This window comes from Hydra viridissima, unplaced genomic scaffold (genome assembly GCF_058129835.1).
Source record: "Hydra viridissima isolate aposymbiotic clone 2 unplaced genomic scaffold, HvirCarnegie_v1 scaffold_4, whole genome shotgun sequence".
NCBI lineage: Eukaryota > Metazoa > Cnidaria > Hydrozoa > Anthoathecata > Hydridae > Hydra > Hydra viridissima.
The window spans coordinates 15,373,610-15,399,073 of NW_028324303.1; the positions used below are offsets into that span (position 1 = coordinate 15,373,610).

Sequence of the window (25,464 nt, forward strand, 5' to 3'; positions counted from 1 at the left end):
ACTTTTGAAATTATGACAATTCCAGTTTTCAAAAACCTCACTTTTTGCCAATGTCACCATGTAAAGTTACCATCCATTGAGCCACTATCTAAGTTATCCAACAGGCAACACTACACTTTAGCCCTACAGGTTGTGGGCAACAACTTTTGTAACAAAAAGTTTTTTCTAAGACTTAGTGGTAGAGAACTATGTCAAGAAAACTTATCAAGTTAAGGGATTTTCCTTTATTAATATAACTCTTAAATCATAATAAAAAAATGAGTATAGCACCATAGTTGTCCATTTTTTCAAAAAAGTGCATAAAATAAATGTTGTAGGGCTTAAAAAATTAGAGGGGGTCATTTTTATACAGTTTCCATTAATTTTGTGTTCCACTTGGAGAAATTTTGACAACCTGTGATGTATTTCTTGTTTGGTAAACAAATCTTACTGTCTTACAAATATATGATTGATTTTTCTAGTCAGCTTGAAAAAAAAGTTAGATTCGGAACTGCTTAGGAGTTTTGGACAGTTATTTAAGTTCAGTAATCTTATTAAGTAAAATTTCAATCAACTATTGAAATGACTAATGTTATAAAATTTATCTCCATTGTTTTAAATTGCCAACGGCATTTTCAAGATTTACCTAGCTACGATTTTTAACAGAACTTCATGAAAGTAAAATAGTATTTAAAATGGCTTTAACATCTATTTTAATTCTATAAAAAAAATTTTAGGCATTATTGAAAATTTTGCAAAACCATGAAAATTGAAAAATTGACTTGTGTTCTTAACAAGTTGATCTCTGTTTACACTTTTGTTTTCCTTGAAAGTTTTCACATTATTCTTAAAGAACTTATTAAGTAATAAGGTAAGAAACATTTGAAATTTAACATTAAAATGAACAGTGATACTTTCATATTTTTTAGTCAATTTTGTAATGTTGTTTTATATTGAAGGTGACTCCAAGTTGTTGTTCACTAAGACTTGCATTGTTTTGCCGTAAATTCAGTTGTCAAAGTATTTCGCTTAAATCACCGGCAATTTTCAAGATAAAAGTATGAAATTTTGACAGCAGTTTACGGGATAGTAAAGAAACATATTTTATTTTATAAACTTTTTTGTAGGACTTAGTTTTGGTCCAGTTTTATTACTTCCAATCTTATTGCTCTGTTAAGCACTTAAGTTTAACCCAAATTTGTACACTTCACAATTACTTTAAGTACATTAGTTATCCATATAAATCAAAGATTAGTATATTTAATTGTTTGCATTGTATACTATAAGTAAGTGAAAAAAACTTTTTCATTAAATAAAAATCCCTTAGGGGCTAACAGAATGTTTAAAAGTTGCACTAAAATATTTATGATTATGCAAAGATTGATAGATTAGGTATTTCCTTGAAACTTTCTTTTATGTAAAATTTAAAAAAATATTTCTCTCAGCCAATCGAAATGCCGAACCACGCCAGAACTCATGAGGAAAATCAGAAAATTGTTTGCCTGATTTGTCTTAAAAAGTGCTCAAGACAACTGACAGCATTTATGTGGGAGCAAATCAGCAAAATCTATGGAGTCAGTTTTGATAAAGCTGATTCTCACATTCCTCAAGGTATGTAGGGTTGATTTTAATTGTATGTATATAGGGAAATCAGTTTTATTGTGGTATTGCAATTAAATTAAAAAGCTTGCTTGCTTTTAATTGATTTATTTAAACTGCCTGTTCTCATAAAAATCACAGCTTTAACAGCAAAACCATTGAGGCACAGCAATATTTCTCTGACTTATGAAAATCACTTTTTATGCTTAAAGGTATTTGTGAAGCCTGTAGAACAATAATGAGGCGTAAAGGTGAAGGGCAAGATATCACTCTTCCCCCTCTGTTTGACTTCACAACTATTTCTGTCAGAACAGAAACACGAGGTCATGTCTGTGATTGCCTCTTGTATAAAACTGGACGATTACAAATGAATGAAAAGCATCCACTCGATGAGACAAAAGCTGAAGAAAAAAACACTCCTTTGAGATGCAATGATTGCCTTAGTCCAATTGGTAAAGGTTTAGCACACACCTGCAACCAGTTTACCTTTAGAGAGAACCTTAAGGGTTTGGCAGCCCGAGATGCAATGGCTGCCGAACAGATTGCTGCCACTGTAATCACAAACAAGGAAGCCTCACCCCATGGGACTGTTCGTCTTTCTAAGGCTTCTGGAGGTCATGCATTTCCCATTACGCCAGGTAATTAAAAACTTATTACTATATATAGTACAGAGCTCACAACAAGTTATTATTGTTCAAAATTCACCATAATTGATTGTTTTTTTTACTTGCAAATATCATCAGAATTTTAGCTTTTGAAGGAACTAAATAGAGGCTTTAGTTTTCAGCAGCAAAAACTCTATTTAGAAGTAAGTTATCTAAAATATTCTAATCCTTTAAAAAAAAAGAAATTCCATTTTAAGGCCCAAGTGGAGCTTCCTCAAAACCTGCTTCTTCGTTTTTGACTACTCAAGACCTTGTGAATATTCAACTGAATACTGGATTGTCCAATGTTGGCATCAAGAGATTGGTCAGTACAGTTAACCAAGCATCAGTTGGAAAACTAGTTGAGCCTAACTTTGCATCAAAGTTCCTAGCTGTTGGACAACAGCTCAGTGAGTTCTTCACACACACAAAAATCAAGGGGTCAAGCACTAAAGGGGACTCTAGAGATTTTACAGTTGCTCACTGTAAGAGCTTGTCGGATCTTCTCAACAGAGTTCTTACCTCTCGGAATATTTCTTCTGAGCCCCTGGTCAAGCTTGGCATTTATGGAGGCAAGGGGTTTATGAAATTTTGTCTTACGATTGTTGAGAAGAGCTCTGCAGTAAATAAGGAATCTAGAAGTTCACCTGCTAAAAGATCCTTGACGCAGCGAGTTGCCAAAGACACTGGAGTGAAACGTCAGATGCTACTAGCTGTTGTTGAAGAGTTTCCAGAAACATATGAAAGTGTTCACCAAGTATGTGCACTTGTTGGTTGCGATGCTGTGAATCTTTTCATCGCATGCGATCTGAAATTGGCCAACATTCTCTGTAGCCTACAGGCTCACTCCAGCTCACACCCCTGTGCCTGGTGTGACATTGATGCAAACAACCTTGAAAATGCAGGAACATTTCGAACTTTGGGCTCCCTTAGGAAAAGTTTCGAATCTTTCAGGCGGTCTATTGGAGTGCATGCCAAAGCTAAATTGACTGGCAATGTCATCCATTACCCGATCATCAATGGACAAAATGACAAACTCATCTTGGACATCATTCCTCCCCCTGAGTTGCACCTTCTTCTAGGTGTTGTCAACCTCCTTTACAAAATGCTTAAAGGTGTGTGGCCTGAAGCTAAGGCTTGGCCATCTTCCCTCAACATTGCTCAGAGTTCTTACCATGGTGGGCAGTTTGAAGGAAATGAGTGCCGAAAATTGCTAAAAAATGTGGACCGTCTTCAACAACTAGCAGAAGCTAACTCAGCATTCCAAGTTCTTGGCTTTGTGGATACACTTCGGAAGTTTGACAGCGTTGTTCGAGCTTGTTTTGGATCAGAACTGAGTTTCGATTATTTTGAAAAGATCCAACAATTCAAGACATCCTTCCTAGCACTTCCAAACTGCCATGTAACTCCAAAGTTACATGTTGTGTTTCACCACATCAGTGACTTTATTGATCGCCAAAACTCCTCCCTTGGTCGCTTCAGTGAACAAGCCGTCGAAGCAGCCCATCAAGATTTCGGCCAACATTGGCAGCGCTTCAAGCGATCCACCACCCACCCTGATTACCCGGAAAAACTGACAAACTGCCTTGTTGATTACAACAGTAAACATCTTTAACAAAATTTTTGAATCAATTATGAATCATTTTTGGTTTGAGGGTCTTAATGAATTGTAGAAATTTTTCATCAATCATTTTTTTTTGCAGAAACCATATTTTGTTCTCTTAGTATTTTGAAACTTATTTAAAGAAATAAACTATTTGGAAAGTTTTCAATATAACTTTATAAGCCCAGAATCTTTTTTTTTTTTTTCAAGCTGACTAGAAAAATCAATCATATATTTGTAAGACAGTAAGATTTGTTTACCAAACTAGAAATACATCACAGGTTGTCAAAATTTCTCCAAGTGGAACACAAAATTAATGGAAACTGTATAAAAATGACCCCCTCTAATTTTTTAAGCCCTACAACATTTATTTTATGCACTTTTTTGAAAAAATGGACAACTATGGTGCTATACTCATTTTTTTATTATGATTTAAGAGTTATATTAATAAAGGAAAATCCCTTAACTTGATAAGTTTTCTTGACATAGTTCTCTACCACTAAGTCTTAGAAAAAACTTTTTGTTACAAAAGTTGTTGCCCACAACCTGTAGGGCTAAAGTGTAGTGTTGCCTGTTGGATAACTTAGATAGTGGCTCAATGGATGGTAACTTTACATGGTGACATTGGCAAAAAGTGAGGTTTTTGAAAACTGGAATTGTCATAATTTCAAAAGTAAGCAATATTTTGGCCTGAAATTTTATACACATTTTGGCACACATATGGGTAGTATACATGCCCATTTTGGGTAATATCTAAACTACCAAAAAAAATTTATAGGCATTTTTGTATGTTACACCTGCTAGTCCTTTTTTAGTATGATTTTTGACTTCAAATCCAATTTATTTCCGCGGACGTCATTACTTGATTTCAAAATTGACATTCCTGGGTGTGGGACTATGTCTACTTTCACCCTAGATAGGTGGCGCTCTCGGGTCAGCTCAAAGTCCAATATCCAAAAATTATTCAGGGGTGGGTTGGTATACCATGACAATTTACACCTAGTTCTAAGTTATGAAACAACACAATTTGGAGGTCCTTAAATGATAATAATAACCTCTGCGTTCTGTATTAAAAATAATTCTTAGTCCGAGGATTATATCCAGATTAAAACCACTTCACCAGAGCTACAAATTGTAAGCTGCTTAAATGTTTACTTGTTTTCATTTTATTTTTGTTTAATAGTAATTAATATAAGCTATTTTTGGTATGAAGTCTACAAAAAATTCTTTTTTTTTGCATGACATGTCATTAAGACAAGGTTTAAAGTTTTGGTATACAGTACAATCTCTCTAATTCGAACTTTTTTTTTCCCCCATAAAATTCGAATTAGAGAGATTGTACTGTATAAGACAAGATAAAAAGTATTTGTAAGTTTACTGGAGAAGTAATTTACGATTAGTTCAAAAAAAGCTTTAAATATTGATTAAAAGCAGTAAGAATTGCCTCGCACAGCACCGCCACTGTCATAGCACAATTAAGGACTAAAAAGTTCTTAAATTCTGTCCTTTTTACATACTTCTATGCATAAAATAATGACTAGTACTAATTTAAATTTTATACTGAAAATCCCCAGCCTCAGAATAATCTATTCTATGATTTTTTTTTTGCTTCATTTTTATTATGGAATAGTAGTGTAAATACATGCAACCCTTTAATTGATCTTCAGTGTACATTCATCCTATTTTATTATTATACTTAAAAAAGTACCAATTCTAATGGCAACTTAGACATCATCAATATAAGTTCTAAATATCTAACATAAACAAATCATCAAAATACGTTCTAACTTTTTTAATTTTAGTAAAACTAGTAATTAAAATGGCAAAAGATGTATGCTTCGGCATCGGGTTTTTTGGTTTTTTAATTTAGGGCGGCGCTTTGTGAAATATTTATCTGTCTGTTGTTTTGTGTGAGGCTGTTAAAGTAAAGCGAAGAATGGGTGCCAGGATTTTGTGAAAAGCTAGGGATAGAGGTTGGGATTGAGGTTTGGGATTGGGGATTACTTGGTTAGGAAAAGGCAAGATTTGGGAATAGTTTGGTTAGGATTAGGGAAAGTTTAATCGTTAAAGGGTTAATGTTTTCCATTCTCAGTATTTTTTATTATACAATATCTTCCGATAAAATTTCTATTAGTGTTTATTGTATTGAATATGTAGTTCTATTAAATCTCTGCGTGTACGTCTTTTCTTAATCGCTGCTTTTAATTTTTTTTCTTCCTTACGTTTTATCGTGTTATCGTTTATTTATACGACAGGATGAATAAGTCTCTGTGTGAACGTCTTTTCGCTGTTTTTAACTTTTCTGCCTCCTCACACAACGAAGAATAACCAATTTCTTTACTAATCTTTTGAGATAAATCAAGTTTCATGAAATTCATTAAAACTCTTTACGCGTTTAAAACAGCAAAGCTTTTGCTGACACAACTTTAAGTTTATACATAAATCATCGTCATTTAAAACTTGTTATAAAAATGAAAATATCAGCTTTTGTCGAATAGCGTTTCTACACAATTTCTTGAATGATTAAAATAAAATATGTAATATTTAATTATGCAAGGTATTGTAATTCTTTTTCTAGAATCTTATAGCATTGTATGTCTAAATATGTAAATCACTGATATAAATATTTGTGCGTTATTTTTTAAAAACCGTAAAACCAAGGGGCGATACTTAATGCTAAATAAAATCGACACAGACTCTAGTAAATATTTTTGTAATCAAATCTAAAAAATACTTTTTCATAAATACATGTTTCATAGATGCCTAAAAATTTCTTAAGTAGATAAATTAAGTACAATACTTCCTTAGCAAAATACTTGAATTCGTTTATCTGCCAACATAAAAGCTTCGAATAACGTTTCATTTGAGAATCAAAACTTAATTTCTTCAAGAAAGTAAATTCCTGAACTCAAAGAAAAATTCCTAGTTTTTTTTGTTCTCTAAAGAAACTGCTCTTCTCTTAAAACTAATCACAATTTGTAAAAAAAAAACTATTTTTCAAGTCTTTCATTTAATTGTAAAAGTGCATATTATTTCCATTATTACAGGTATAGTACTTTAACACAGTTCTAATTTATTATCGTATAGAGTCCTTCTCTATTATTTCATAGAGTCTTTATCCATAATCTCATAGAGTCTTTATCAATTATCTAATACAGAATCAAAATAGCTAGATCATACAATCCTAGGGTGGGATACTTAGACAAAGTTAACCTAAAAATTTAATCATTAGGGTGCCAAAAACATGTTCAAACCTCAGTGCCAAAAACATGATCAAAAATGCACATATTTCAAACTTTAAAAGTATTTTTTTTAGAATTGGAAAACAATGGAGAGAGAGAGAGAGAAAAATTTAATTTTTTTCAATTAAAAAATACAATGGGATAACTGTTTACCCTAAAGGCTACAAATATTCTAAATATGAAAATGCGAAACTTAGTTGAATAAAGCATTTGTGTTGGTTTTCAAATGTTGTGGAGTTGTCATAGTAATTGTGAAAGTTGTTCACTACTAAAACAGTTGAAATGTCTAATGATTCATGATGAAGTTCGCCTTAACTTTTTATATATAGCCTAGTAAATACATTTCAGCCGTTTCTGTATTTTTAATTTAATACGCTATTGATGTAATCATGTTGTTTCTAATTTAAAATCAAAATACAGTATCTACATTTCCAGCTCCTTGAAAAATAGAAATATAAGAAATATAAAAATAGAAGTAGGGTCATGGCACCCCCTACCGCGACTTTAAGAAAACTTTTAACTTCAAAACTCCTTAACTCCAAAACCAATACAATACAAAGCTATGGCCAACCCTAAATTTTCGTAATCACCGTGTAAATGATTAAACGTTATACAAAAAAAACTAATATTTTTTGATAAGATTTAAAATATTCAATGTTTTTACAACTATTTTAAACTTTTATCGAAAAAATTATATAAATTTTAAGCCATAAAAGAAACAAGACAAACTTTTTTTTTACTGGTAAAGATTTTCTTAAGAAAGCAATAAAAAATCATTTGCGGGTAAAAAAACATCTCAAATGTTTAAAAATCTTTTTAAAAATATATTATTAGTGAAATAAGTTAGTTTTCTATAAAACAATATTAAAAAATAAAATAAAAAAAACATAAAAAATTTACTGATTTCTTAAAAAATCACGGTAGGTGCTTCTTCACGGCAGGGGGTGTCATGACCAAGGCCTGTCGACTCGCGTAAAAACATGTAATTTTTTTGCCGAGGATTGTGGGATGCCCGGGTAGAATAACAAATCATAAACAAATAACAAACAATTTTTTGATTAAAGATGCTTTTTGTTTTGAATGTTCTAAGTGATCGATTACTTTCAAATTTTTGTACGTAAAATTTATGAAATAGATTTTCGGTTCGACTTATAAGGAAATTCCCTATTAAAACTGTAAGTACCATTGTTTATAATAATAACAGTAGTATTAAATATTTCTTGAAACTTAATTTGAGGATCATCAAATTGGCTTACTAATGAGTAATCGGTCTGAATTATCTTTTTTGACAATATATATTTTATCAATCAGTAAATTTAAATCAAAATATGTATTTAAAAAAAAAGTTACCAGATTCAAACTGACATAATCAAACACAACATCAATAAAACAAAATAAATCACAATTATATATAATGAAAAGGAGTTAACTGATTGTTAAAATTAAAAAATATTGAAGAACTTTAAAAACGTTAGAACTTTAAAAACGTTAGAACTTTAAAACCGTAGAACTTTAAAACCAAAGATTTTTAAAACCATTAGAACTTTAAAACCGAAGAACTTTAAAACCAAAGAACTTAACTATACAACTTCATATAATTTTTACAATTTTTCATACAATATTTTAAAATAGAAATTATTTGTGTAGCAAACGTTTCATCTTTTTATCACTTCTTTTATTTCGTGGACAAAGATCACGATTGTACAGTTTAATCAAATTAAAAATTCTCGTAATGACAAAGGTAAGAACTATTTTTTTTTGTAAATAAAAAGCATGTTCAATAAGATATTTAAATAAAAAGTCAAAAGTACAGGTTTCTATTATTTTAGAAGATAATTTAAAAGCTAAGTCTTCAGTATCAAGCCACTTTTCAATAAATTCCATGAATACTGCTTCCATATGACAAATCAATGATACTAATAACAAATTTGGTGAACAACTTTGACTGTATGTTTGTTTATTGACTTCCAAACCATGTTTACTAGCTATCGTAATATCTACTAATTCATGACAAAGTACTACCTCACACTGTTGGCACAAGCAAACTCTTTTTATTAACAAGTTAGCAAAATCCGTATGTGCTTGTGCAATATTTTTTTTCATAAGAATTGTAACAGGAAATTTGTTCAAAAGATTAATTTTTTTTTTGTCAGCAAAAAATAAACATTCTTCTTTAGTTGTTTTTTTTTTGTACATTTTCAAATAAAGAATTAATATCTAATACCACACTAAAATCTGTTTCTGTCAGACAGTTGCTATTAGATTTGCTAGTTTCTACTGACAATAACAATAAAGAATTCTGGTAAGCTGCTCGAAATTGTCTAACTGTTGGTCTGTCATTCCAGCCTCCTTTGCTTCGAATAGTTCCAAAAAAACTTTCTAAACAATCTTGATTAAAGCGAGAAGTGCTAACACAATGAAATCCTTCTGAGAGAAGCTCCTGACAAAGTTTCAGTATACTGTTTATTGTAACATCTAACCCCCAATGACTAGCTATCTGGGATTGGGATTTTACATCACAAAACTTCCATTTCTTAATCCAAGTTTGTAGTTCCCTTAACAGTAAAATATTATTTCCCTTTGCTGTTATAGCACAACGAGCAGGTTTATCTGCATGAAGCTTACTTGAATTGATCAGGTCAAAAAGAGTATCAATTTTATCAACAAATTGGGCAGTCTGTAATACAGTTGGTGGTAAAACATTTGCTGTGACACACAAAGACAATGCTGTAGCAACCTGATGACTAAACACTTGTGTGGCTAGATTAACTTTCATTTTTAGAAATGCTCCAGCATCAAGATGTCTATCAGTCAATTTTGGTGCAAGACGGATAGGGTTGCATTTGTCTACCTCATACAGCATACGAATGTGATGCCATGAGACTATATTACCACCAATATCAATGTTATGTCGCATAAGATTATTACGTACACTTTTAATTAGGTGAGGGGGATCAAAGATAATATGAACTGTATTTTTGAAAGATGGATAGTGAATACAAGATTTCATTTTTGAAAAACCAAGGATTTTAAGTGCTCCAATATTGGTTGATCCTTGATCACACACAATACACCTGACTAACAATCCACAGTCCTGAACTCTTAATATAGCTTCTTGAATAAACTTAGCAAGGTTAACTGTTGAAACAGTTGAGTTACTAAAGAAATAAGCAATTGGTTGCTTCCATTTAGTGGCAATACCTCTGATAATAAAAACTAGAGCCTGATTCAGTGGTTTCTTATTTTTTATTCCAAAAACAACATCTGCACTCTTATCATAATCTAAGTGTTGTTTGATTGCCATCTCATCCAATACTAAACTGCAATTACGATCATGTTGATTCATATTATCAACACGTAGTTTTAGTAAAGTGAACAACTTTTGTGAGAATCCAGTTTGCATATCTCCATAAGCTCTTGAAAGAAATAATTTCAAAGTGGTGCTACTTGGTAAAGAAAAAATAGAACTTAAAATTCTGTAAGTTTGTGGGCTATGAAAAAAAAGTCGTAGTCCTTGTAGTTTGTCCGATATTGTCCAACGTCTACCTTTTTTATGTTGGGAACTCATTTTTAATTGACTTGCAAAAAACTTTTGCTGATCATTGGAAAGAAAGTTTCTAGATAAATCTAAAATATGATTAATTGAGACATTACATTTTTTTTGCTTTTTTTTTTCCAATAGTTTTATTTTTTTTGTAAGCCTGCTTATTGTAACATGACATGTACGCAATGAATTTTGCACTTTTTTATACTTTGTAATGTCAACACTTTCTTGATTGTTTTGAATGTTGGGATTTTCAAATATTCTAATATTTTTTTCAATTTGTATTTTTTTAGTTTTAGAAGGCAAAGGACTTCTTTTAGGAGGTGGTTTTCTTTTTCCCCCTATAGATTGTGGTGGATTTGAAACATTAAATATAGTAGGAATGGCATTATAGAGAAGACGTTTTCCCTCGTTGTTTGTTAAATAGTACATCGAACTTTCAAAATGATTACTACACAAACGATAATATTTGTTCAAAGTTTCGACAGGTTTTCCATCTAAATCTGCTCTTCTACAATTTATAACCCATTTCTTGCACCTGTAGAATAAAAGTAATATCAATAATATGTAATTTTTGTTGCCTAATATATTTGTGTAATGAGTTAATCATTTTAACGTCTATCGTCAAACTTTTATTGTATTACTCCCTATAAAAATTTCGTTGTACAATGTTCAATTTAAAATTGTGCAACGTTCAAAACAAAACTGATAAGATTACAAAAAAAATAAAATACAGAGAATTATTTATTAAGGAATAAAATATTCAATTAGGCACTCCAATTGACTACTTAGTACGTACCTATCTTTGTCTTTTGGAAAACGAAAAAATGAAACACTCTTGTCAGCTATTCCACTAGTATTTGTGCAGTTTATCGCTGCACAATATGAAGGCATTTCTGAATAATGAAGATAATTATCTATTGTAGAAAAACCAAAGATAATACAGAAAACAGTTTCAACTAAGTTTGTTGTTGTTTAACTTCTATACTACCAGGACATCCCATAATGCTTTGCGCGTACGATTACACTCTTAAGTATGTAAAAACGAAAGAGTCGACAGGCCTTGGTCATGACCCTAACATTTTGGTGGTTTAATATGAATTCAAAGTTCTAGGTTTTTAGTAAAGACTAAAGTATCTTGAGCGTGAAAATGTTTAAGGTGTCTTGAGCTTGAAAAAATTATTTATATGCGATTCAGTAAAACATTTTATATTCAAAAAAGTATCGAAAAAAATTGAAAAAAGTTTGTAAACAAAGAAACAACAAAATAATTTTTTTTTTCTATTAGTTTTTACCTGGTTTCCATCAGTTTGTTTTCACCTGGTGGGTTTAAAAAACAAATAACAAAAAACTAAATAGTTGTAACAACTAATTATGCTAAACTTATTAATTAAGCAAAAGAACTTTTTAAAGTTTCGCGTTTTCATATTAAAATTTTAACTCGCGTGAGAAAAGATGCAAGGGCTTTTTCCACTTAAGCTCTTTTTATTCAAGATTATTTCTGCTTGTGAGTAAAATTTGTTTAAATTAAATAATGAGCTTGTGTTCCACTCTCGTATATTGTTATTCTCACGTTTTATATTTTTTGCTCGCGTTTCCCACGCGTTGTTTTTAAGCGTAGGTTCGTTTCCATTCCACCCGTGTGCTTTAATCTTTTTTACATTCGTAAGCAAAAAAGAGATTGATAACCGAATTTCGGCTCTTTCCTTTCAATTGATATGTACTCAAATTGCAGAATAATTAATCCTTATACTGATGATGGTTTAATTGTAACAGCTTTTGTTTTTTTTTTTCTACTAGATTGATGCTGTGAGAAAAGATGAGAATTCTGAGTTTTAATTTACTTTTGCTTATTTTGCTTCATATGAGAATCACTGACTCATACTTAGAAAGATGCACACTTCAGACCTGGAATACTAATGGAAATAATGATTTAACAACAGAATGGTTCACATGGGGTCAATTATATTCTTATTGCATGCACTTGAAGGTAATTCTCAGTTATAACTGATACTTCTTACACAGTCAAATCTAAGTGTACACCATATATACTGGTGTAACATTTGATATTTATACTGAGCTTAGTTTGAAATTCTTACTCCTGTAAAATAAGCAATAATTTACATGGTTTTAAGCTTTACAAAACACAAGTTATTAAAATTAAATATTATTTGCTTCCTAAATTATGTACAAGACATTCTATCCCGCTAAAGAAAAAGAAAGCAAGTCACCAAAGTTCCAGTTTGTCGGCCGTTTTGCTACATACATACATACGTGTAGCTTTCTCGCAGCAAACACAACGCTGCAGTTCTCCATTTTTTCTTCTCCTAAAAAACTTTGCTTTTCAAAAGTTTAGCATTTAATTTATACTTACAAAATACCTCAAATACACTCATAAAAAAACCGCTCAAACTATATTTACAACATTTCAAGGAAACTACTTCAATAACCGCTTAACGTACTTTCTTCTGCGCAATTCAATTACAATACATACATACATATGTATGTATGTATGTATGTATGTATGTATGTATGTATGTATGTATGTATGTATGTATGTATGTATGTATGTATGTATGTATGTATGTATGTATGTATGTATGTATGTATGTATGTATGTATGTATGTATGTATGTATGTATGTATGTATGTATGTATGTATGTATGTATGTATGTATGTATGTATGTATGTATGTATGTATGTATGTATGTATGTATGTACGTACGTACGTACGTACTTATGTATGTATGCATGTATGTGTGTATGTGTGCATGTGTGTATGTGTGTATGTAGGTAGGTAGGTAGGTAGGTAGGCAGGCATGTATGTATGCATGTATGTACCTCCAACATATACCAATTATATTACACAGTAAATGAATCATAAAAATTAGAAAAGATTAAGTGAAACATTAAATTCATTTTTTCAAGTGAATTTAATGTTTCACTTAATCTTTTGCCAAAGTGAATCGTTTGCCAAAAAAATTTATGCTCAAAAGACATGTGTAGTGGTGCAACTGAACACTTATAAAAGCGAGACTTGCCTTAAATCACCCGAGATGGAATAAGATCGAGACGAGGATTAAGAAATACAAGCCAAAGAATATCTATGAGCTTAGGACAACTTAAAGAATGAATGGATTAAGGAATTTTACTTTTACTATTTGATGAAAGTTCGTTTTTTCTAATAAAAGTTAATTTCTTTTTTTCTTTAATAATTATAAAGATTTTGATTGAAAACAGCCAAATTCTGTTATAAATTAAAATTCACAAAAGAGAATCACATGTTTGATAGCTCGTTTGTTAGTCTGATTACCCTCGTTAGAACTATTGCGTCAATAATTAACTAAACGGCGCTACTGCAGTTCCCCAAACCCCCCCCCCCCCTTTTTTTTTTTTTTCTTTTTATGATTGATTATGATAGAGAGTTTTATGCTGATTCAGAAAAATATAAAAACATAGACCTGAAAATTAACGGAAAGTGTTCTAATTCGAAGTAAAAGTTGTAAAAAATCCCACTAAAAACCAGGGCTGTGGAGTCGGAGTCGGAGTCGTGAAGTCGAAGTTAGAGTGGGAGCTCATTTTTGCTGGAGTCGGAGTCGGAGTCGGAAAAATTGTACCGACTCCGACTTCGGTTTAAAAAAAATCTTTCAAAGTTTCATAATTTTCATAAGTATTTTATTGATGTTATTCATTAAAATATTTTATGTTTTGTCAGTCTAAAGCACAAGTATCAAACTCTAGCCCTCCAGTTGTTACAAAGTACAAGTCCCAGGATGCTCTGTATACTGTAGGATATCCAGACACAATGGGAATTGTAGTTTGCAACAACTGGAGGACAAGGAGTTTGACATGTTATTTTTAGGCCTTTAAAACAGTGATAAGCAATAGGGTATTTTGCTTATCACTGAAAAATAGGGTATTTTTGCTTATCACTGAGAATCATAAATTACCTCCATTGCGCTCTCCTCTACCTTCCCTTAAACTATATAACTTCATGATCCCCCAACTCCCGACTTAAATTGTCTGGCACTGTGCTACATATTTTTAGTAGAAAGCTAGGCGTGCCACCACCAAGCACCTAAGAGTTGCTTCACAAACAGAAAGACTGTAAGTATTCAATTAACTTTGTTTCTCTGGAGAGAGAGAGTATTTGAAAATTAGTGATTGAAGAAGCTGTTAAACAAAAAGAAGAACTTAATGAATGTCTCAAGGGACGCTTTGTGTTTCTTAACAGAGTGAACTATTTTGCAATCAATGTTTAATTCTTTTTTGAAAAAAAGGAAGCAGTTACCAAGACATTGGCAGTAAAAGAGACCAAAGCTAATCACACCAGCAAATTTCTCCAGGTCTTAGTAGAAAAGATTCTTAAAGAATATGAACTTAAAGAAGAACAAGTTCTTTCTGTCCAACTGACAATATTTCAAACATGATTTTGACAAATTCATAATGTTATTAGCGACTGCATAAGAGTTTATTGCATAACAAGAGTTCAGAAAAGTTGTTTGTTCAGAAATTGTTTTCTAAGAAATATTGTTTAAAGCACTTAGTGGTTGGATTAATTGTATCATTGTGATGAAATAGCTAATGTTAACATTTTACTACAGTATATTTGTTGTTACCAATTGGTTACTTATGAAGGAGTCGGAGTCGGAGTCGGGAGTCGGAGTCGGAGTCGTTCCATGATAAAATCAAGGAGTCGGAGTCGGAGTTGGAGTCGGAACAGCAGCTTACCGAGTCCATAGCCCTGCCAAAAACCCTAATATTCACCATTTTGAAAATAATAAGTTAATGATCTTTTTGCTGACAAAAGCAATACATTATAGCACGGTTTTTACGTTAAAAAAGTCGTTAAAGTATGTTTATTTTGCGCAATTTTTTGTTGCAATGAAAATAGCCGTTTTTTGATTTATTAGAGAATAAATATATTGCAAGTAATGTACTTTTGTAATAAATTTTAAAAAGAATGCAACAGTTTTTTTTCCTAAAAGAAGAAACTTAGTTCATAGCTGTTTTATCACATGTAAAATTTAGAAAATGAAACCTTCAAACCGTTTTTTTTTTTAATAAAAAAAACCAGCGTACGATACAGTGATAATTATTCGTCAATTTGTCTACATTATCAAATTCTACGTTCAACCTTTATTTGAAATCTTCCATTAATTTCATTTCGTCTTAACACTTTCGTTATAATACTTTAAAATAATAATGCAAAGGCTGATGGAAACCAGGTCTGTTTATTGCGCAATGTAACGGTAATTAATTTTCGTTAAAAATGAAAACGTTTTGAAAAAAAATGGCGAATATTAGTGTTGTTAGTGGGATTTTTTACGACTTTGACTTCGAATTAGAGCACTTTCCGTTTACTCAACGCCATTAATGTATGTTCTTGAAAATACACGAATTTTTCGTTTTTATAAAAAGGTTAAGTTTCACTGTATTTTTTTAGCCCAAATAGTTTTTTTTTTTAATTTTTTTTTTCTCTCTTAGCGCTTTAGTTTGTCTAAAATCAAACAAAGTTAATTTTTTTTTTAATTACTCAAGTTTAGATATAAAATTTTGCTTTATAGTTGATGAACCATATTTTGGTATTAAAATGGTGCTGCTCTCAATGAAGATAAAACATTAAATTGAGAAAACAACTTTTTCAAACAAGTTTTAAGTTATATGTTTAATTTCTAACCAGTCATATGTCTGCAAACATATTAAAGGTCGAAAAAAATTAGTTATTTCAAGTTTAAAACCTGTTTTTTCCATTTTATATGAAAGTTTTTATTAATATGAGTATGAAGAACACACAAATTGACATACGACTAGTTAGACTTTTAAAGTTAAACCTCTTAAGGTTTATTTAAAAGTCTAAGCTTAAAATTTAAACATTACTGTGATATGTGCCACCCCTATTTTATAATGCCATAAAACTATTTAACTAAAATTCCGGTCTTTAAATTACCATAGATTAATGTAAACATGTAAAATAGCGGGCAGAATATAAATTTTTAAAACTTAACATATCATTTTGTTTATAAACAAATGTTGCAAACCGAAAAAAAAGTATGTTTGTTATCACCGAGAACAAACAAGACAAAAAAGTTTGAGAACATGCATTAACGGCGTTGAGTAGGTCTATGTTTTTACATTTTTCAGGTCTATGTTTTTACATTTTTCCGATTTCCGAAAAGTTTTTACATTTTTCTAATTTCCGAAAGACCGAAAAAATTTCAGGTCTATGTTTTTACATTTTTCCGAATCAGCATAAAATTCTCTATCAGAATCAATCATAAAAAGAAAAAAAAGAAAAAAAAAAAGGGGGGGGGGGAAACTGCAGTAGCGTCTAACTAAACAAGGCTGGCATACATAAGGTACGCGGAAATAGCGATTAACTGAACCGATTTTTATGCTAAAATTTTGGCTCTCGTTTTTTTAACTCTTCTTGAGACAGCCTGAGGCAGACGTAGTTTTGTGGAGTTTCTTTTTAGGAACATATTTACACATAGATACTTTTTGAAAAGAAGAAAGACTAATCTTTACTTTTTTAAAACTTTTATTATAGTTACTAAACTTTTTTATGTAATATTTTGCTACTGAATATTAGGTTGATGTTCTCTCTTGAATTTTGGGTCGAAGAAATGTAGAGTCCGTTTCTTTTATGCATTTTCTACGCACATGCCAAATTTCAACGAAAAATAATTATAAGCAATTAGTTTAATTAGTGTTATACCAAGTATACCACTTTTTTCAGGTAGCCCTAGGCAAACGGTTTTTTGAGGTGGTTCTTTTTAGAAACATATATAAACCTTGACAACTTTTCAAAAAAAGAAAGGTTAGGCTTGTTTTTTATATCACTATTGTGTATCACTACCATACTTTTTTATGGAGTATTTTGCTGAGATATTTGGATAAAAATTTGGTTGATGTTGTCACATAGAATTGTAGTCGAAGAAATGTAGAGTTCGCTTTTTTTATTATTAAAATAGTTAGCTTTATGGATTTTCTATGAACATGCCAAATTTCAACAAAAAAATAATTATAAGCAGCTACTCTATTTAGTGTTGGACTTTAAGTACCTAATTTCGTTTTTTCTGTTATTTTTTTTTTAAGGTAAGCGAAGTCCAGGTGGGGCCGAAATCCGGATAAGGGGGCGTGAAATAAGCGAAAAAAATCTTGGAACCAATTTCTTCAATAAATCCATATATCGAAAATTTGCTACTAAAAACGCCATAACTTTTTTTTAAATTGTTCATTTTTAATAATTTTTTCACCTTTAAAATACTGTATTGAAGGGCTTTCTAATGATATATAACATTTTAGTATATGCTCAATTTTAAAAAATTAGTCCTCATACCTACCTACCTACCTACCTACATACATACATACATACATACATACATACATACATACATACATACATACATACATACATACATACATACATACATGTTTCTAAAATCCTTGAAGGTGGTTTTTTAATTTCCAAAATGATGCACAAATGCTTACTAAATATAGAAAATGGAGATCATCTCAGGACAGAATTACAATATAGATACACTGTAATGTAGCAATAGTCTAGTTTTAATACCAGTATTAATAATAGCTGTAAGGAAGCTATTTATTTAAGAACAGAAAAATTGTAATATTCAAAAATTGGGTATTTGGAAAATTTTGTGCTTTTCTATTTTGGTTCAGGAAAATTTCTTATTAAATCTGTTGTTTTTACTCTGAATCACAAAGAAGCCTAAGCCAAGAAACTTAACTTTTGAGATCCAAATGATTAAAATTTTTGGCTAAAGGTTCTTGGTGTTTCAGAGAAGAAACAAGTGAAGGAATCTTCAAAGTTTTATGCAGTTAAAAAAGTAAAATAATTTATTTAAAATAAACATACCTAAAAGCAAACAGAAAAAGAAACTTGGGTTTTTTAATAATTATTGAATTTCTAATTATCTTAATTTTTTTAGGTTGATGATTATTGTCTAAGTACATCATTTGTAGATCCTGGTTGCAATACGAGTTTTTGTAAAGAGGTATAAGGGTCATTCCAGCTCAATTCAATTTATGCTTGGCACCATGCCATCTCAGATTTTGCTGATTTTTGGAATACAAGCTTGAATTAATAAAAGGAAACTTCACTCCAAATTTTAGTGTCTGACTCCTTACGGTTTCAGAGATATTGATACTTGGTTCCATCAATCTCTTTTTTAACTATTTTTTTCAGCGCCATTTATTTGTTTGACTCATTGCACGACACAATTAGCTTTAACTTATGAAATACTTGTTTAATAGTGGTAAAAATTTCTACCTAACTATTTTTTAGGGTGAGGAACTCAAAAATCATGGGTAAAATACACAAAAATTTAAGCTTCTATATGAAAATTCAATTTCAAAATGGTGTAACACTTTTCATAAGTTTTTTGATGCCCTGTACAAAAAAATGTTTATCTCCAGATGCTTAAAAGATAAAATTCTGAAATTTTTTCCTAATGTTCTATATGTAACAAACTCCATAATACAAAAAAACTGCAGGGTTTTTTTTTTTTAAATCAGATTTATTTTTATTCAAAGTTTTATAAAAAAATTAGGAAAAAATTGTTATTTTATAATGAAAAAAAATTATTTGCATTTATTTTTTTAAAAGATTTTTAGAATCTTGCTGTCTCAGGTGCAGTTCTAACATATAAACTTGTTTGCATTTCACATCTAAGATCATTATGTTTAATAGCTAAAGGATTTTCTATTTTCAAATCTTCAAACAATAATTATTTTAAAATTGTTTCTTACAGAACTAAAAAATATGAATGATAAAGAAATATGTTCAATTGGAATAACAAATAAAGAAATTTGTAACAAACAAACATATGTAAAATCCCATGATATCAAGAAAGTTTCAAGTCTTAATGATGTTGAAAAAGACTTGATAATTAGTCGTTCTGGCATTCAATATGATGAAAATGCAACGGTTTGCCTACACCATGAATATGTTTATTTAAAACGTTATTCGGCAATCCACATAACTTGCTGTGATCCATTTAATTCACACAAAGGAAAAAGAAGAAAAGGTATTATTACTTAATCATAAAACGTTTTGAAAACTTTATTGTAACTTTATATAAATTATATATATTTTTACAAAATATTTACTGAAGCAGTAGTTATCACTTATGTTTTTAGGAGGATGTAAAGAAATTAATATGCAACTTGCTAGGAAATTGAAAAATATTGGTATTAATGTTATTCCTGGAGAAAAGATATGTCCTTCATGTATGATTAAATTTATGTCATTTAAGGATGATGGACAAATGGAACCAACTTGTAGCCAGGTTTATGAAGATGAAGATAATGATCCTAATATAAACGAGTTGCTAAAAAAAAATCTTAATTCTTCTTTGACGATTATGAACATAAGTCCTCTCAAAATGCATGCAGTAAATAGTCACTCTAGAGTTGCTCTTGGCAAAAAAAAATTGTTACATGTTCAAAAAACAGTAAAGTTAGGCATTGCAAGGACTTTAAATATAGATCCTGAAGAGTTAAGCCAAGAAGATTCCTTCAATAAATTATCTAAGGAAGTCAAAGGTAAAGCAAATGACATGGATATACTTATTAGAAAAATCAAAGAAAAAATGTTAATTTCCAATCGTAATCAGAAAATTCAACTACTAACACTGGTTCCAATTTCTTGGTCACACAAAGATATAGAAAAAGAATTTAATGTTACTAATTACATGGTGCAGATATCACGCAAATTGCTGCAGAAAAATGGTATTTTATCTTTTCCTGAAAAAAAAAAAGGAAAGAAAACACCTCAAGAATCAGTAGATAAAATTATTGAATTTTATTGTAATGATGAAAATAGCAGACTAATGTCTGGTAAAAAAGATTTTGTTAGTATAGCTCGAAGATCTCACATGCAAAAACGTTTGATTCTCTCAAATCTAAAAGAGCTATATGCAAAGTTTAAAACCTGTTATCCAGATATAAAGACTTGTTTTTCTAACTTTTGCTCACATCGTCCAAAATGGTGCATTACAGTAGGAGCATCTGGTACGCATACAGTATGTGTGTGCACCTACCATCAAAATGTTAAGTTAATGATTAGTGCAGTTGAATTATCAAAGGATTATCACAAACTTATTGATATGCTTGTTTGTAGTAGGGCTAACAAGAATTGCATGATACATCGTTGCCCTATGTGCCCAGAAGATTCTGCATTAGTACATTATCTTGAAAATGAGTTATACTCTCAAGACGATATTGATGAAGATGATGATTATTGTATAGATTATAAACAATGGAAAACAACAGACCGATCTGAGCTATTAAGTCTAACAGAAACGACAAGTAGCTTTATTAATATTTTGAAAAATAAGTTACAAAAACTTACTGTTCATTCTTACATTGCAAAAAGTCAAGCTGCTTCTTTAAGAAAGTTAAAAAATGAGTTAAGTAGTACTGAGGTTGTTGTCCTTTTAGATTTCTCAGAAAATTATGAGTTTGTTGTACAAGACGAAATACAAAGTTTTCACTGGAACAAAATTCAAGCAACATTGCATCCAACAGTAATTTATTATAAAGAAAATAATGTCCTCAAATGTGATTCATTATGTTTCATCTCAGATGATTTACTGCATGATGTAGATATGGTTTATCATGTGATGAAGCTAGCAATTGAACATATTAAAAGCAATATTTCTCATCAAATAGAAACTGTCCATTACTTTTCAGATGGGTGTGTTGGCCAGTACAAAAACTGCAAACACTTCATAAATATATGCCACCATGAACAAGATTTTGGTATGAAATGTACATGGTCTTTCTTTGCAACAAGTCACGGTAAATCACCCTGTGATGGTATTGGCGGGACTGTAAAAAGACTAACTTCAATTGCTAGCCTTCATCGAACAACAACAAATCATATTCTTACAGCATCTGCAATGTTTAATTTTTGCCAAAACGAAATCAAAGCAATTAATTTTTATTACATATCTAAGGAGTCAAACACAATAATTCGAAGTGAAATGGAGCAAAGATATGCAACTGCAAAAACATTACCAGGCACTCGCACCTATCACAATTTTGTTCCAATAAGTAACACAAAAATTGGAGCTAAAATTGTTTCTGAACAATTGGAGTATTCATTTGTTTTTAATTTTCAAACTGATGAAATTATTAAAGAATTCTTGTCTAATATAAGCATTGGCGCGTTTGTATGTTTGATATATGATAACAATCCATGGATCGGACTAGTTGAGGAAACTGATGTTGAAAATAAAGACTTTCTAGTTAGATTCATGCATCCATGTTACCCTTCAAGGTCATATTATTGGCCTTCTAGAGATGATGTGTGCTGGGTTCCATCAACAAACTTATTGTTAATGATTAATATTCCAACAACTGTTACAGGAAGACAATACAAAATCAGTGAAATAGATCACCAGAGCATTGAAGATAGCTGGGCAAACTTTAAACCAGAGAACTAATTTGTTATCTTTCAAAGATTTTTTATTTTTATTAAATGTGGAAGATTGTCAATTCTTATTGCCTATTAGTTTTAGTTTTTCTCATTGCAATTTAATTATTTTCATGGTTTTAGTGTAATTTTGAAATTTTTTGGGTTTATTATTATAAGACTTTGAATGCGAATAAATCTGATTTAAAAAAAAAAACCTTGCAGTTTTTTTGTATTATGGAGTTTGTTACATATAGAACATTAGGAAAAAATTTCAGAATTTTATCTTTTAGGCATCTCGAGATAAACATTTTTTTGTACGGGGCATCAAAAAACTTACGAAAAGTGTTACACCATTTTGAAATTGAATTTTCATATAGAAGCTTAAATTTTTGTGTATTTTACCCATGATTTTTGAGTTCCTCACCCTAAAAAATAGTTAGGTAGAAATTTTTACCACTATTAAACAAGTATTTCATAAGTTAAAGCTAATTGTGTCGTGCAATGAGTCAAACAAATAAATGGCGCTGAAAAAAATAGTCAAAAAAGAGACTGGGACCAAGTATCAGTATCTCTGAAACCGTAAGGAGTCAGACACTAAAATTTGGAGTGAAGTTTCCTTTTATTAATTCAAGCTTGTATTCCAAAAATCAGCAAAATCTAAGATGGTATGGTGCCGAATTATTTTTTTTTTAGTTGATTTGACATGGAATGACCCATAAACAAAACAAATCTTGTGTTATTTTTACTGTAGATATCTGTCTTTCTTTCATGTCTTTCTGTCTGTATCAGGCATAGATAATTTTTTTGATACAAATTGTTATAAATCCTTTTTGTAGTTAAAGGTTTTATGCTAATTTCAAAAATATATCTAAAATATGGAAAGCAATTGAAAAAATGATTGAAAATTTTATTAAATAATTTTTAAAAAATTTACCACACATCTAGTACAAACCTTTTATCCATTACTTAAATTGGGTAAACTAAAAGAGCCAATCTTTTTAGTGCTTGATATATCTATGCAATAACACTATTTGGCTGGAAGATGTTTTAAATTATACAGGACTTTCTCCCTCAATTATTCTTTGTGCTTTTTAAAAAGTAATGTACTTCTAGTTATTATTGTGATATCTTAGAGGAGCATTTGTTGCTATCAACTCCCAAATTTAATTTTGGACAAAAATTTTTATTTGCCCTCGACAATGATCCTAAGCATACCATATTTTGTCAGAAATGTCTGTAAAAGTGAAATTAGAATTTTCACTTTTATGGAATTTACGATGGAAAATTTTAAAAAAGTTTTTGATTCTATTGCTCAATATGAATTCAATTAACTTTTTCAGGCTGATATTTAACTTTCAGGATCCCAAAAGTATTTTCATCAGTTCCACAAACTCATATTTTAAGTTTGATGAAACTGTGATAATGTGATCTTCTTGAACTTTTAAAGCTAAATTAGCTTTAAAAGTTCAAGAAGATCACATTATCACAGTAACCCCTCAAACAATTAGAAATCGTATTAGAGAACAAGGATGTAGAGGTATAGTTGTTCGAAAAAAACCTTTTTTTAACTGCAAAACAAATGAAACGTTGATAAAAATTTGCAAAGAAGTACAAAGAAATGCCGATATCATATTGGAAAAAAAATTTTTGGTCAGATGAGTCAAAATATAACCTCGTCTCATCGGATGGAGTTCAGAAAGTGTGGCAAAAAAAGAAGCTTATAAATTAAGTTGTTTGCAAGTTAGTGTAAAGTATGGAGGAGGAAGTGTGATGGTTTGGGGTAGTATGAGTTGGAAAGGAGTGGGGAAATTGACATTTATTGATGAAACAATGGATGCATCAATGTATTGTGAAATTCTCAAAGCCAACTTGCAACCATCTACTAAAAAATTGAGGGTGGGAAACGATTTTATACTACAGCAGGATAACGATCCAAAACATACCGCTAAGAAAATGAAGGCATACTTTGAAACAAACAACATCAACGTTTTGGAATGGCCATCTCAAAGTCCGGACTTGAATCCTATAGAAAATTTGTGGTATATTTTGGACAGAAAAATTGGTGACCGAGCATTTAAACGCAAAGACAACTTGAAAGAAGCTATAATGAGCGCATGGGATAATATAACAACAAAAGAGACTCAAAATTTGGTCAACCCAATGCAAATTTGTCTAGCTGAGACCATCAAGGCCAAAGGAGGCCCCACTCGATACTAATTTTCATGAAATTGGATTAGTATGACATTATTTTTGAACCGTACGATTATTTTTTTTTGCAGTCAATTTTTGCATCATCAGATCAGTTGTGTAAGATTCAATTGGTATGAAAAGCAATTAATTAACCAATCCACAAATAAATTCTTTAAACAATACTTGATAAGATATCTAAAAAAAAATTTCTAGTATTTTAACGGAAAAATCTTTTTTTTGATGCAATCTTTAAAATTATGATTTTTTTTCAAGTGTACGCTTATTTTTTTTGCATATTGTAGCTGTTAATAAGGTTTTTGAATTTTATACTGCGGCAAATTAAAAGATATTAGCATATTTAAAAAAAGGGTTGCAGCAAAGGTGGAGATATTGTGTGCAAGCATGGCTCAATAATGTGTCTAGGCTATTGAAACTTAAATAGGTGGTCAATATTGATAATCAGCTAACAAGAATTCATAGAAATAAATTATTCACTGATCATTTTGAAACTTTGATTTTGTCTTTGATTTTGATCATTTTGACTCTTGCGTTTACTTAATGTGTTGTGCTTTAACACTTGTTTAGTCAAAAGCTTTAGAGAACCTTTTTGTTTTTAAAATTAAGAAATTTTTTTTATAGAATTTAAATAAGCATATTTATTTTAAATTCTTTGTGAAATAATTAATAAGATGAAAATAAAAAAAAAAACATTTGGACTTGGGTAACTTCAAGTAATATTGCTTCCCAGTTTACTACCAAAAACATTTCAGTAAAAACCTACATACCAATAACAACAAATATTCCTAAGAAAATTTTTTGAAGATTTTTGGTTCAGATGAATGAAAAGTGTAGGAGAACCAAAAATAAACACTCAGCATATAAATACATATGAAAATATTACACCTGACTTCTTTTTCTGCAGAGATAGAGGAACACAACAGATGATGAACACAATAGTTTGGCTTGCTTTCTTTTTGAGAAAAGAATTTTTGAGATCTAGGAACCTATTTAAATTTTTGAGTGGAACATTCTCTGAGCTCATCCATTCTTTCAGAAAATCTTTGAAATCAGTCGTATCAAAAACTTGGGCAACAATGTTAGCTTTAAGATCCCATTCCTCTAAGTCTTCTAAGACTCCCTTGGAGATAGCAAGCCCTGTACTAGACTGTAAAGGTTTTATTGATAATATTTTGCCTTCAACACAATTAGGAAAACCACT

At 30.5% G+C, this 25,464-nt stretch overlaps 2 protein-coding genes and 1 long non-coding RNA gene across 5 annotated transcripts; all 3 read left to right on the forward strand.

Annotated features, from left to right (window-relative positions):
• Window positions 1-637: 637 nt before the first annotated feature.
• Window positions 638-4,004, forward strand: LOC149890085 (uncharacterized). 2 transcript variants are annotated; one of them, XM_090083645.1, is made up of 5 exons: window positions 638-850; window positions 939-1,037; window positions 1,425-1,590; window positions 1,791-2,216; window positions 2,441-4,004. In XM_090083645.1, exons 3-5 carry the CDS (start codon window positions 1,434-1,436, stop codon window positions 3,835-3,837), a joined length of 1,980 nt encoding a protein of 659 aa, XP_089939771.1. In that variant the 5' UTR covers window positions 638-850; window positions 939-1,037; window positions 1,425-1,433; the 3' UTR covers window positions 3,838-4,004. The 2 variants fall into 2 exon arrangements, with proteins under 2 accessions (XP_089939771.1, XP_089939772.1); XM_090083646.1 differs by lacking the exons at window positions 638-850; window positions 939-1,037 and having other exon boundaries at window positions 1,283-1,590.
• A 4,017-nt stretch (window positions 4,005-8,021) lies between these two features.
• LOC149890086 (uncharacterized) lies at window positions 8,022-18,806 on the forward strand. Of its 2 annotated transcripts, none has more exons than XR_016451914.1 (3): window positions 8,022-8,242; window positions 12,412-12,601; window positions 18,565-18,806. It is a non-coding gene; the product is annotated as an uncharacterized LOC149890086 (long non-coding RNA). The 2 variants fall into 2 exon arrangements; XR_016451913.1 differs by lacking the exon at window positions 8,022-8,242 and adding an exon at window positions 12,014-12,118.
• A 584-nt stretch (window positions 18,807-19,390) lies between these two features.
• On the forward strand, window positions 19,391-22,269 carry LOC149890087 (uncharacterized). The gene is made up of 2 exons (XM_090085583.1): window positions 19,391-19,662; window positions 19,775-22,269. The coding sequence occupies exons 1-2, from the start codon at window positions 19,398-19,400 to the stop codon at window positions 22,081-22,083; spliced, it is 2,574 nt and encodes an 857-aa protein (XP_089941709.1). The 5' UTR covers window positions 19,391-19,397; the 3' UTR covers window positions 22,084-22,269.
• Window positions 22,270-25,464: the final 3,195 nt, after the last annotated feature.

Bases quoted from the DNA above. Each gene is read 5' to 3' on its own strand.
- LOC149890087 (XM_090085583.1), top strand. From the start codon at position 19,398: ATGAATGATAAAGAAATATGTTCAATTGGAATAACAAATAAAGAAATT. The intron at 19,663-19,774 runs GTATTATTACTT...TTATGTTTTTAG, and splicing joins CAAAGGAAAAAGAAGAAAAG to GAGGATGTAAAGAAATTAAT.
- LOC149890085 (XM_090083645.1), top strand. From the start codon at position 1,434: ATGCCGAACCACGCCAGAACTCATGAGGAAAATCAGAAAATTGTTTGC. The intron at 1,591-1,790 runs GTATGTAGGGTT...TTATGCTTAAAG, and splicing joins TGATTCTCACATTCCTCAAG to GTATTTGTGAAGCCTGTAGA. The intron at 2,217-2,440 runs GTAATTAAAAAC...TTCCATTTTAAG, and splicing joins TGCATTTCCCATTACGCCAG to GCCCAAGTGGAGCTTCCTCA.